Here is a 12804-nt window from a genome sequence, read left to right on the forward strand (position 1 = left end):
ATGCAATTGTGCCCCAGATGCATGGTAGATGAGTGTGAAATGGCCTTCAATTAAGTTAACTGTTCGGTGTGTATATAGTAAATAAAGCCATTACCTGGAGGAAATCCCGGGGCGTGGCTCCCAGCACTTGCAGGATCTTATCGTAGCCCGAGTCCTGGCAGAACTCGAAGAAGGTCTTGCCGAACAGCTCCAGGATGTCATCTGCGGGAATGTCTATAAGGAGAAAAACACATTAACGAGCTTGCTCTTTACGACCCACCCACATATGCTTAACCAACAAAAAACGGAAACAGAGCACACCAGCTAACTACTTACTGAGTATCTCGACAGCTGCTCCAATTAGATTGTATGTTATTTCATCGTCGTAAATTTGTCGCACCAGAAACTGCCCCTCCATGCTGACCATGGCCTTTTTCCTGGATCCCGGGCCGAGCCAAAAATAAGCAGCCATCAAAATCGAGTCGGGCGAGACCGCAAAATGAAATGACAGCGAAGGGTTTTCCCCGCAAAAGCAAAAAAAAAAAAGAGAGAGAGTGGCAAATACATTAATTTTAATTAAATTGCTTCTGTGCTCGTGAATTTATGAGTGAGTGGCCGGCATTCCTCCCTTCTGGCCGTCTGTGTATTTTTTGGCGGGCTGCTGCCCATATGGCGGTCACTTTATATGCTCTTTCATATTTATGTTTTTAATTAAGCAATGAAGACAAAATAAAGCCCTTCAAATGAGATTTCTCGGTCAGCCTTAAAATGTGGCGAGGGTTTCGGCTTTCCTTTGCTCGTTAAAGGATTTTTAAAATGCGTTGCTTTGTTCTTTGTGCTCTTTTGGGGTTTTTATAGAAATTGGATGTAGGAGTAGCCCTAGCTCTTATTAATTCATAAGGATGTGATGTATTCGTTTTACTAATGAAATGCTGATGCCCTGTTTCTTAACATATTAGTTATGAAGTGAAGAACTAGTGAATGGTGAGTCAAACTAATTTGAAGATTTCCTCTAAAAATATCTTTATAGTTTCTTAAAATAATATTTTGTGGAATTAAGTAACTTCCCAAGTTAGTAGTGCAAGCAGTTCCCGAACACCAAGCAGAGCAGATACTTCCTGCTTGCAGTTCGCTCGAGCAAGCAGTTTAAACTGAACTGGCTGTGGGTGCACTTCCTGTTGGTCATGATTTCTTAATTTCTTGATGTTTGGCTTCCCAATAAATCCGAAATTGAGCTTAATGATGATAGCTTAGACCAGTTTCGGGGATAAAATCCTTTAAATTTCTCTCAGAAGTTAACTGGATTTTCGGAAAGTATTTTATATTCCTTCTGGAAACTTGGCTGCGATTTGCATTGAATAACAATAATAGAGAAAAAGAAAAGCCTTCGGTGGCCCGCTGCTGAACATCGTGCAAATCGACTTTATTATTTAATAGAACTTGCGCCAAGCTGTTACCAAAACAAATTGAATACAACGTGCCGGCACAGCGAAAGTAACCAAGAGAAAGTCGGGAAAAAGCGCCAACGCGGCGGAATTGAACATGAAAATCGTGTGGGCGGGGGGAAGGGTGAAATAGGAGAGAAAAAAGTAATAGAAAAGTAGATATTGTACGTGCGAAAGTTTTTCCATTTTCCCTACGCAAAACTTCTGATTTGTCGGGCCAAAGTGGGCGTGGCATCTCGCAGGTGAGCGTCGCCGGCGAAGGCGAAGTGAGGTATTTCATTATTGCTCATTTCAGATGCGAAATGCTGTTGGATTGCAGAATGTGTCAGCAGCTGTCGCTGAAAAGTGAGAAGTATTTGCACCTCCAGAGGGGGGATAGAGCTGTTGCAGCAGCAAGCATTTAATATTGCAATTTCTCAGTCACTCACATGTAGCTGCTATTTTATTGTAAAGCTGATTTTTAATTTCCTGAACTGCCAGCGGACACTGAATAGGAAACAGGAATGTGGCAAAAGAGCTCGGCTGCCAAGAAAACCGAAGGAAATTCATGCATATTACACACCAAAATGGAAATTGATTTTCGCCCGACAATTTATTATTCTACACTCTGTGAAATATACTCATGCATGTATGGCATGCGGTTGAGCGAGGGTAGAGTCGAAATTAAACCAAGATTTATGGCAAGTGCATACATAAAGTTTACGACTACGGACCTTAAAGTCCCTCAAATGGCCAGTGAGCTGGAAGTGAAGATTGCAGCTTGCTCATTTAATAAATTCTGGTTTCATTTAATTGCTCAGCTGAGGTGAGAAGCTTTCAGCATCCTCTGCCCGTCATGCTCCTATCTCCTATCTGTTCGCAATTTAATTTCATAAAGTCAACACTCCGCCGGCAAAATGTCTATCATTTTTAGTGTGCCAGCAAGGCAACATTTTGTGCCGTAAATTAAATTATGCTGCACGTTTTGGCCCAGCTTACCTGCCGCCCATCACTGCGTATGATTGATTTTTATTGATTTAAATGTGCGTGTCTTGTGTGAGCTGTCTGTCTGTGTTTCTCTGGGTTTTCTGGTTTCTCTGGCTTCTCTGGCCTCGCCTTTTGATCGACAACTTAATTGAAAAAGTTAATGTGCGTGGAGAAAGCGAAAATTGTCCATAGGATTCGGGCACGTTCTTTTCTCTTTTCGGCTCGACTCTCCTCCTATCCTAATGCAATTTGTCATTAAATCCCCGGGCACACACATCCACAGTGAAAAAGTTAGCCATTAAATTTGGCACATTTGCGGCAGCATAAGCGTCAATTAATGCGAGCTGTAAAAATTAATTACGCACACACGCAGGCAATTTATGGCTCCTTCTTCGCCTTCATCTTCATACTGCGTATACGCCGCGTTGGCCTGGTAAATGCAAGGCGACACTTAGTAGCTTCCTCCCATCGCTTTCATTACAAATTCAATTTCCGCTGGGCAAGCCAGCCCCTTTAAACTCATTTAAATATTGTTTACTCAGTGACAACGACAGGCGGCCAAAACTAAGTGGCTTAATCTGCGAAAACGGCCAACGAGCCAAGGAGCCATCGAGGTAGGGAGGCAGGGAGGCGGAGTCAAAGAGCAAGAGAGCCGCCTAAGAAATATGAAAACATTTCGCGCCTAAGTAGCTTAGGCCAACGCCCAAGTGTTTTTGTTTTCCCTCGCGATTGTTGGTTTAAGTTTCACGCGCATTGCCTTTCCAGGATCGAATCTGTATATATATACTGGGTATATATCCTGTGTACATATCCCCTGGCAGGCCACCGCTTTGGTTTCGGTAGCTCTCGCGTGTAAATATTATTATTTAATATGCCAATCGCAGAGCCATTCGCAGCCCACGCTCTGAGTGGACGGGGATGAAAAATCGCCGTCCGGAATGCTCAAACCGTGGAATTTACGCGCCACTGACACGCTTCCTAACTCCCGTTTTCCCCTTTTCCCACTCTTCGCCGCCCCTTGATTTTCCCTTTTTCACTCGCATCTCCCCACATGACTCTCACTTTTTATGGCGGGGCATTAAATCGCTTTATTATGAACTACTTGTTGACTTTCGGCAGCTGAAACTTTAAGTTGGCTTTGGCTCCGTGGGAGTGGGACCTGCTGGCAAGCCGCAAAGTGTGTAAAATCCATAATCAATCAGCTAATTCGAGTCTGAGTCTGACTTTGCCTGCGGTCGGGAGGGGAATCCCTAATGAGTTCGTTACGAGAAGATGAGCCCGCATCTAATTGTGGTTCTCGTTTCGCCATCTCCGACTTAACAAATCAGCCCGCAGCTGTTTCTGACGTGCGCCGCAGAAGTTTTCCTGGATGTGGCTTGCACATGCAACTACCAGACAGCAGAGGTCACAAATCTAGGAGAGCTTTCTCAGATTATTATACTTACTAGTTTATGTTATTTAGCAACAGTAATGTAAGACACTTTATATTATCAAAGACAGAAATAGTCTCCTTTTGAACATAATTCGATGTTTAATATTCTCGGGACTCAAAATTCAAATAGCTTGACCTGAATTGTTTGTGAGAAATGTTTTACACACATGTGTAGGCACTTAAACTAACCGACATTAGTGCATTTTCTTGGCAGGCACTTAGCTAAAGAGCAAATGGAGAGAAGTCCCAGAAACTCAAACAACCCGACCTTGCAGCGAGGTGAGAAAGGATTCCCGGCAAAATGTGCCTTACTTGGTTTAATGACGCCAGCTAAACGGCTGCTCTCATTGGAAAAGAGTGTGCCGCAGTCAGTTTGAGACAAGCCAAGTTGCATTTGAAATTTGCCAAGTAGCTGCAACGAGCGCCAAGAAACGGAAAAGAACAAGAGCCAGAGTAGAGCAGCCCAGAAACGGAAGCGAAATAAGGTTAAAAGCCACTTAGGACTCGGGCAAGTTAATGTGCCACATAACTCAAGTGAGTCACATGTTTTATTGTGCACCCACAGAGGATGCAGCCCAGTTGGGCCAGGGTCAAGTCGAATTAGCCAAGAGCATCGCTTTAATCGAATGCCAGCGGCGGGCGGGAAATTAACATCGAAATTACAGCACTTCCACAAGGGACTCCCCGAACATCTAAACTGGCGATTGCCTAGGCGAATGTGCTACTAAAGAGGCCTTTATTTGCACGGTTCAAATATTTGTATCCCTTTTAAAATCCTGATATCTTACATTTACGTATTGTTATCAATTAGATTTTAGTTTAACCTTTAAGCGCACTGTTTAAAGTGCAGTACCACCCTTTTTTATGGTAATTCGGCTAAAAGATGACCCATTTTTCTCTATGTGTGGCTAGGAGAGTGTGTATGTTTGTGGTAATCCCTGAGGCGTGTTATTCAAATCAGGAAGAAGGCAGAGGAAGCCAATTCCCTAGTTCTACGGCTACCGGAAGATCCAGCCTAAACTCCCACTTTCCTGAGGGATTCTGGGTGGTCCTGTCTGCCGTCTCGTGAGTATTTGTATGCGATTAGCGTTAAACCGCTGCCAAGCCATTCACATGCAGACGTGATGTACGTTGTTAATGATGAAGGACTCGGGATCCCATCATCGCCATCATCATTGTCACGGCCATTGCCAGTGGCATTGGCTTCGCCGAGTCGATTTTGCTGGGGATTAGCATTTTTACTGTCGTTAAGCTGCTGCGGCGGCCATGGGGCGTATGATTAACCTTTAATGCAGGCTTAAGTGTGAGTCGCACACCTAGTGACAAAGGACCAAAAGGAGATGGCCAGCAAAGTGAATGAATCGCACTTTTGGCCAGGCCCATTAATATCTGTCCATATGCAGGCCCACAACTTTCTCTCTTCTTCCCTTTTTGTCTTTATTCCTGGTCATTTATTACTGCCCGCCATCGATGGACTCGCCTCCGGCCATCTACTTTTTATCTACGCATGCACTGTGACATCTCGAAATTAGGACATCATTAGCAACTGTCGATGCCGCCAAAGAAGCGCCCTGATAAATGTCGAACAATCCCATCGAGCCCCTCTCCCACTGCGTAAAAATGCGGTCGTCTGCCGCCCCACTGCGCCTGGTTTTGCCGCTTTCCGATTTCGGTGCGGTTTCAGCGGGGGAGACAACAAAAAATTAAGCCGCCTGCGAGCCCTTAACACAATTAGTTTTTAAAGCTGCCCTTAGGCGGACTTACGGGGAAATTAACGTTATTGTCTGACGAGCTGATTTTCGTTTGAACGCACGGCTGTTGGGTTTAGCTTTAATTGATGGGATCGCATGCGGGACGAACAAGTGCTGCTCAAATATTTATGTTATGGGAAAGCGTAATGGGACTTCGGATTAAATGCATTAACCGAGTTTTTCAAACGAGTTTATTATCTTTATTTAATTTGTATGCTTTTTCGGACTATGCTGATGAAAAACCAATATTTTCAATTTATATATATATGGTAGGGGAAAAACATCCTCTATTTTTCCAAAATAAATATTTTTGTTTTCTTAATTGAATTAAAAATCGATTAGCTATCAATTTGAGAGTTCTGGGAGGTACACTGTATGCTTTGACATTATTTCGCAAGTTTATAAATAAAATAATGGATTACGTGTGTAGAATCTGGTTTATGTTTAAAAACATTTTACTTTTCCAAGTTCAAATGTAGATCTGCTGAGAATTACAAAGCGTACTCAACGAGATATTACATTCTTCAATTGGACCATTATTGGATTAGTTTTTGAAAAAATACTTCATTTTCGCGGTGATTTATTCCAGTGTCTTAGCTGTAACTTTGACAAAAGAATTGACTACCGAAATTTAAAACTCCTATACTTGTTTTTAACATAATTGTTCTGAGTTTTAGGTGCGAGTGCTAGCCATTAAATGGCTAAAAAACCAAAAAAACAATTTTTGACAGAAATTTGCATTATTACTTGCGGTTGTTCAGCTCTAACTCGGTCAAAAGAAGTCGTACACCCAAAAGAACAACTGTTTTGTGCCGCTAACGACCACCACTTACCACCCCTATCACTCGATATTCGACATTAGGAAAATCAATTTTCGGCTAAATTTCGCATTTTTTCATCATCAAAATTTTCGAAAAATGGCCGAAAATGAAGTTTTCCCGATTCGAGTGCAACTTGATTGGGAATCATGGTAATCAAATTACAAGCCCTGCGAGGTATTACATTCCATATTTGGACCATTTTTGGCTGTGCTATGGCTGAAAAACTGATTTTGTGGGGCCCAAAGTCAAGTATACGTCTTTTAGAGCCCGGATTCTTGCCGTCTCTTAGCTCTAACTTTGTCGAAACACGACGCACGGCTGAAACAGTGACTGTTTTATGCAGCTAACAACCAAAACTTAAAACTCCTATACTTGCTATTATCATTATTGTTCAGATATTTTCTTGCTACCTCCGGTTTAAGGGCCGAAAAATCAGGAAACCTATATTTAACAGAAATTTGCAGTTCTGTGTTCGGCTTCTTAGCTCTAGATCGGTCAAAACAAGTCGCACAGCCAAAAGAACGACTGTTTTCTGCTGCTAACGACCACCACTTACCACCCCTATCACTCGATATTCGATCACTCGATATTCGATCGATTCGTACCATCATCAATATTTTCGAAAAATGGTCGAAAATTAAGTTTTCCAGATTTGAATGCAAATCGATTGGGAATCATTGCAATCAAATTACGAGCCGTACGAGATATGACATTCCATATTTGGTCCATTTTTGGCTTAGTTATGGGAACAATACTGTCGTACTTAGGGTAAAATCGGGGTAAACCGAATTTAGTATTTTTGATAAATTTGCCATTAAACTTAAATGTAATCCATCAGATGACCTTTTCCTATGTGTAAAGTTGACTACACTACAACATACTCTCCGGCACGTCTGAAAAATGGAATTCCAATCGAGTCGAACGGGAAATTCGATTTACATTTTCCACTAGCAGTTGCCAACTCTCATCCTAACCCAATTTGCAATGGCCGCCTATCCGGAACCAATTCTATGCTGTAAATTTGCTCTGGTGGCTCTGGCTTTCAACCCTCTAGGATTTTAGTCCTAATGATGGCCGGCGGCCAGAGCTCCACTCAGAGGCTGAACCTCGCAAGGCCAACAAATGGCGCAAATTTACGGAGGAGGCACATGGCAACACTTCCGGCTTAGAGGATGATGTTTCTGCTGATGCAGTTGCATTTGCCCCGGGAAATGTCTTGTTTTGCTGTAAAATGCAAATGAGCGGGAAGCCTTGCCTTTTAGCTTCATCGGCATGTTGAAATCTCGGACGGAAGTGACGGCGACAAATGAAAAATGTCTGCTGCCATCCGAGGACATGATTTCAATATGTAGATTTCGCTCGGGAAGCAGCCCAGATGCAATTGCGAAATGTTACAAATGCGCTCTGGGAGAGTCCTGTGCGGTTTTTAGTTTTATTAAAAAACAACACACATACACTCACGCGAGCTTGTGAAAAGCGGACGGTGGGAAAAGGTTTTGGCCAGCAGCTGACCCTCTCATATGGGGGAAATAAATTGCTTTTAAGCGACGTGTCCTGCCCTCTGCCCCAAAGGACCTCGCACACGGACACACAGAGAGGAGCAGCGAGCGTGTCGCAATTCGCAAAATGCAATAAATACAAATTTCAGTGATGCATTTATGCGCGAAATACGTGCCCAGTCACTCCTCCTGCTGGTTAGCGGGTTATTTAATTATCCCTTAGAGTCCTGCCAGTCGGCACACTAGTGACTAGCCATTGCGTATGCGCCCAGTTGGCGGCCAAACATATTTCGACTGCCACATTTAATTAAAAACAGTCAGAGGCATGGGTTCGGCCCGCAACCAGTTTGCATAATTAATGCCCACTGTATCATGGAATTATTATTACAAATTAATGGAATTTTCGGTGGTGTTTAGTTTTGTGCAAAAGCCATGGAATATGTAATTAGCCGGAGTCCTCAAGCGAACTGAAGGCAATCTAAGCCCGGGAAGACCCCACGGGCGGGCCTCAGTTGAATCAAGAGGCCAGGGGCCGTGGAAACACCAAAACTGTGTACTCAAGCGCGGGCGGCTGCAAGGCAAATATTTGCCTTTACCCTGTAATTGAACTTTTTAAAGAGGAATGTTGTGTCGGATCTGGTCTTAGGTATTCCATTCTTAAATTCTGACTGACAAACTTTTTACTTAGATAAAACTGAAACCTTAATGCTCCCTTGAGTAATTTCTTAATCGATTAAAAATGTAATTATTTTCCTAGTCCTATCCAATATATCATATTACTTTATGTTCCTGTCAAAGGCTACCCTGCCCTTTTAATTAAATATTAATTAAACTTACATAATGCAAGGTTTCGTGTTACCAAAGTGGCTGGTTTCCTGATAACTATTGCCGCCTTTTACATTCCACCGATTCCCGTACAATAAGTCGATTAATAATGGCCATTCGCTTTGCCTTTGTCTGCTTAATGGCTTGTCATAATCGTAATCAAGTGGCTGCCCCGTTGTCTTGACTATAATTAGCCTCCTTGGGCTCCGTTTTATTTAGATTATTGCACACCATTTGCCTTTAACGCACGAAAGGACACTCGGCCAAGTCGCTGGCCCTATTGACAAGCCATTAATGGCGATAATGCTCGAGTGCCAGTGAATTGAAGGCGTCAGGTCCAACATTGCGTATGCGCAACGCCGCCAACTTTGGGCCGCACGCACGCGACGCATAATTCATAAAGCGATAAAAGTGGAGAGCACATAAAACGCCAACGGAAAACTTTCAACAATAAACCGGGGGATTGTAGTGTAGTGTCAGATACAGGATTCCGGGACACCAGAACACCAGGATACCAGGTTTCGGCCGAAAATATGAAGCAATCAAACAGACAATAAATGAAGCAAAGGAGTCGCGTCGTCAAGCCAAAGAAATGCAATCAAAGCAAAAAGTAATCTCGGCGATAAGTGCGAAAACGTGTCAAATGTCCAGGCCGGGGGGCGAAACAGGATGCTCCTGCGAGCGGGGCGTGGCTGCAGCTGACGTGGAGCAGCTTGCCCGCATCACGGGAGTCAATAAAGCGTAACAATATTTGCTGTGAGCTGAAAACAGTTGACAAAATGGCGACGACAGTTGGAGCGGCAATATGAAAATATTGTAAATGCAAAAAGTTGAGCAAGAACTTCACCTGGCGAAGGGGAGGGGTGAGCTGGCAGTGCTGCGATTTTATGCGAACGCCATAATATTCAACAATAGTGTTTGAGTTTTTGTGACCGTAGTTTTTGTTTCACACAAAATCACCCAAAAAGTAAAGTTTCATAAAAATTTGTTTTTGCAAATAAATCGTTTTTCATATATTTTAGTCAGATTGTTGACTCGCTTTGTCGCGATTTTAAGTTGGATGCCAACAGCACTTGGGAAACAGGTGTTTCGTTTGTGTTTGCCCGATGTTTGGTTTCGTGTTTGAGTTTTTGGCGCTGCCTGCGGCACAGTTTGCATTCCCCAAATGTTGCCAGCTGTCAGCTAAAAAGTTGCGGAGTTTGAGTTTCGCTCAGAACTTTTTTGGCCAGGCCAACGCACATTTTTTGACGCATTAGCACGGGCACCCTCAACTCGTTACAAGCCTCAAAAATGCCATTTTCCCTACCCCAGCCCCAGATACACACTCTCGAACATCGACTCGAATTTCCATAATGTCTGCCATGAAAATGCGATCGATTTTCGTTTCGTGTGTTCGAGGGGGTGTGTAAAGTGATGTGAGTGTGGCAAACAACAGGGAAAAAGACATAATGCTGCGGGCGTGTGTGTGTGTGTGAGAGAATGAGAATGTTCCTATGAATATCTAAAAAAAAACAGACATGGCCAAAAAAGTCAGGTCATTGGTTGAGTGTGTGGGCGACTAATGGCCCGAAGTAACCAAAAAATAAGCTGAACGCGTATCAAAGCCGTATATAAATACTTTTACAAAGATATGTACGTACAAATGCGCTTTTAATGGAAAAGGATTCGCAAATGCCTGCAATCAAATGAGTGTCCTTAGCAGGATGCTTGACAAAATGCTGGCTGATTGCTTTTTCACCGCCCCAATTCCGAAATGCTGATGGAAATTCCAGTGAAGCGCAATGAAGATTGATGGATTTTCCGTATTTGTCAGCAAGAATCTCTCCTTGAACTCAACTCCTTCTCCCCGGCGAAGCTAATAAGTCGCAAAAGTATTTGGTAAACGGCAATGGCACGTGTTCGCCTCAAAAATGTCTAACAAATTTACATTTAATATGACAAGTCGGCGTTGACGTGCTCGGGAAACTTTCTAGCCATACATCACAAGCCCTTGGCCTGAAATAGGGATAGGGAGCTTGGAGCATGATTTCACGCTGCTAAAAGCACTCGACACTCAACCAAATTAGTGATATCGTTCCGCACGCATTAAATCGGTCGATGAGAAAAAGGATGAGGCATCGGAACGCATTAGCGTGAATTGGCGACTGACCAGCAGCTGCGGCTCATATGACAGCTCAGACCACAAGACCATATGACCATATGACTATATAGTGTCTATAGAGTTGACTGACATATTGACACACTCGCACAAAGGGCAAATCCAATTCCAGCACAAGCCAAGCAGCTCAAACCTCGAACCTCTAGCCTCCACTCCTGCCTGTGGCCGCATTGTGGTCGTTGCTGTAAAGCATTTTATAGGCAAATCGATTTTTGTCTAAAGTGCCACAAACACGCACATCGCCAGCAGGATAACAATAACAGGGACTTTTGCAACAGCAGCAGATGAAAAGCTGAGCCAGGGAAAATAACAATAACGCGAATGGTTGGACGTTGGTTGGCTGTTGTGAGTGTATTGGTTGAAGAACTGACACTCTAAACTCACCGAGAACACCAACAATAATCATTTTTCCTATCAAAGCAATCAACATTGCTACAAAGTGCTTAAATTTTCATAGAAATGGGATTATCAGTGCCTCAGATGAAGTAACTAATCAGTTTAAACCTAAGTACCGATGGTCTTCCTTTGTGTAGCTACTTGGTTAATGTGACGCCTTAAGCTATCTACTCGGTTTCATCTTTGCTTTAAACTGGAAGTTTGCTGCCTCCTCCTTCGCCATCATCCAGCAGCTTGTTTAGGCAAATTAATGAGACCCATTTGCAGATTGATGTGCTGCAATTATGCTCCGAGACCAAGTAGCATAAAGCACTTAACGCACTGATTCTGATTAAGTGGCCGCAAACACGAGCGGCAAGGCTGCAGAAAAGGAGCCGACTTTAAGGTCCTGGGAGCAGGCTTTAAAAGCAATCAGAAGTGGGCAGACAAAGAGGTAGACCGACTGACTACTATCTATCAATGCGGTCAGCTGGGTGTCAATCAAGGCAAATGCCAATGCCAATGCCACGAGCCGGGCAGAACCAGACAAGCCAGACCTCTCCACCTACGTCCCTGGGCCCCTTTTCCCTTTGTGGCCTCCATTTTTCTTTTCTTTTTTCCTCGCTTTAATGATCGCTTTGACAATGCCTTCAAGTGCTAGGACGGCGTCAAACGATGTGGCCCATCTGAGGAACGAGAACGATGGTGGTAGGACTATGGCCCCGAGCGGAGGCCGCAGGACAGAAGGCACAAGACATGGGCGTGGGACTCGAGAACCCGTCTTTGTCTTGGCGCCTCAAGTGCTGGATAATGAGTTTGATTCTCGCTGCAGCGATTTCCCGAGGCACTGCGACTACGACTGTGGCTTCGACTGCCAACTAACTGCAATGTAATTAAAGTCATGTCAATGCCGACCCCATTGGCAGGCATTTAAATTGAAGGGTCGCCACTGCACCAAGAAAAATAACTTAGTAGGGTGTAATGAAAATGTAAATTCATTTATTTAAAGAAACCCAATAATGTTGTGAAGAGCGTATTGATTAATTTAAGGCCTCTGAATTCCTTTCATTAAGTAAAGTCATTGATTTTGAAATATTTTAGTCTGACTTCTCACATCAAAGGTCTACTATTTTCCCAGTGTGCTGCGAACGTTGCCATTGTTACCTTTTCCTTCTGAGCAGACCCACCTAATGAGAAAAGTTGGCAATGTTTCCCTTTTCTTCGCCATAATTAAAGGGTTGTCTGGGCCAGGCGGCCCCTTGACTGCCTCAATTCATTAGCAATCTGTAAACGTGGCCGATACAAATGGCAAGTGACTTGCGGTTAGGCAATCCAAAATCATAAATCACGGCCAATTAGTAGGAGACTACTCCTTTAGTCTATGACTCAGGGCTCAAGGCTCGCCAGCAAACTAGAACACACACGGGCGCAGCCATGTAGCAATATCAATAACTTAATTAAGATAAATGCGAATCGCATATAGTATATATAGCCAGTAGTCACACTAACGCTCCTATAAACAAACTCACCCTCACTCTCGCAAAAGGCGCGTT

General features: G+C 43.5%; 1 protein-coding gene across 2 annotated transcripts in view; it reads right to left on the reverse strand.

The window, feature by feature from the left end:
• LOC108104225 (guanylate cyclase soluble subunit beta-1) overlaps window positions 1-12804 on the reverse strand; it is a 46502-nt gene that overhangs the window by 28955 nt on the left and 4743 nt on the right. For both annotated transcript variants that reach the window (XM_017210172.2, XM_017210171.2), the window contains exons 4-5: window positions 316-416; window positions 95-213 (exon numbers count right to left, since the gene is read on the reverse strand). In XM_017210172.2, coding sequence (XP_017065661.1) covers window positions 95-213; window positions 316-416 — 220 coding nt within the window. The remainder of the gene's footprint in view (window positions 1-94; window positions 214-315; window positions 417-12804) is intronic.

This window comes from Drosophila eugracilis, unplaced genomic scaffold (assembly GCF_018153835.1).
Source record: "Drosophila eugracilis isolate 14026-0451.02 unplaced genomic scaffold, ASM1815383v1 contig_670, whole genome shotgun sequence".
NCBI classification, from domain to species: Eukaryota; Metazoa; Arthropoda; class Insecta; order Diptera; family Drosophilidae; genus Drosophila; species Drosophila eugracilis.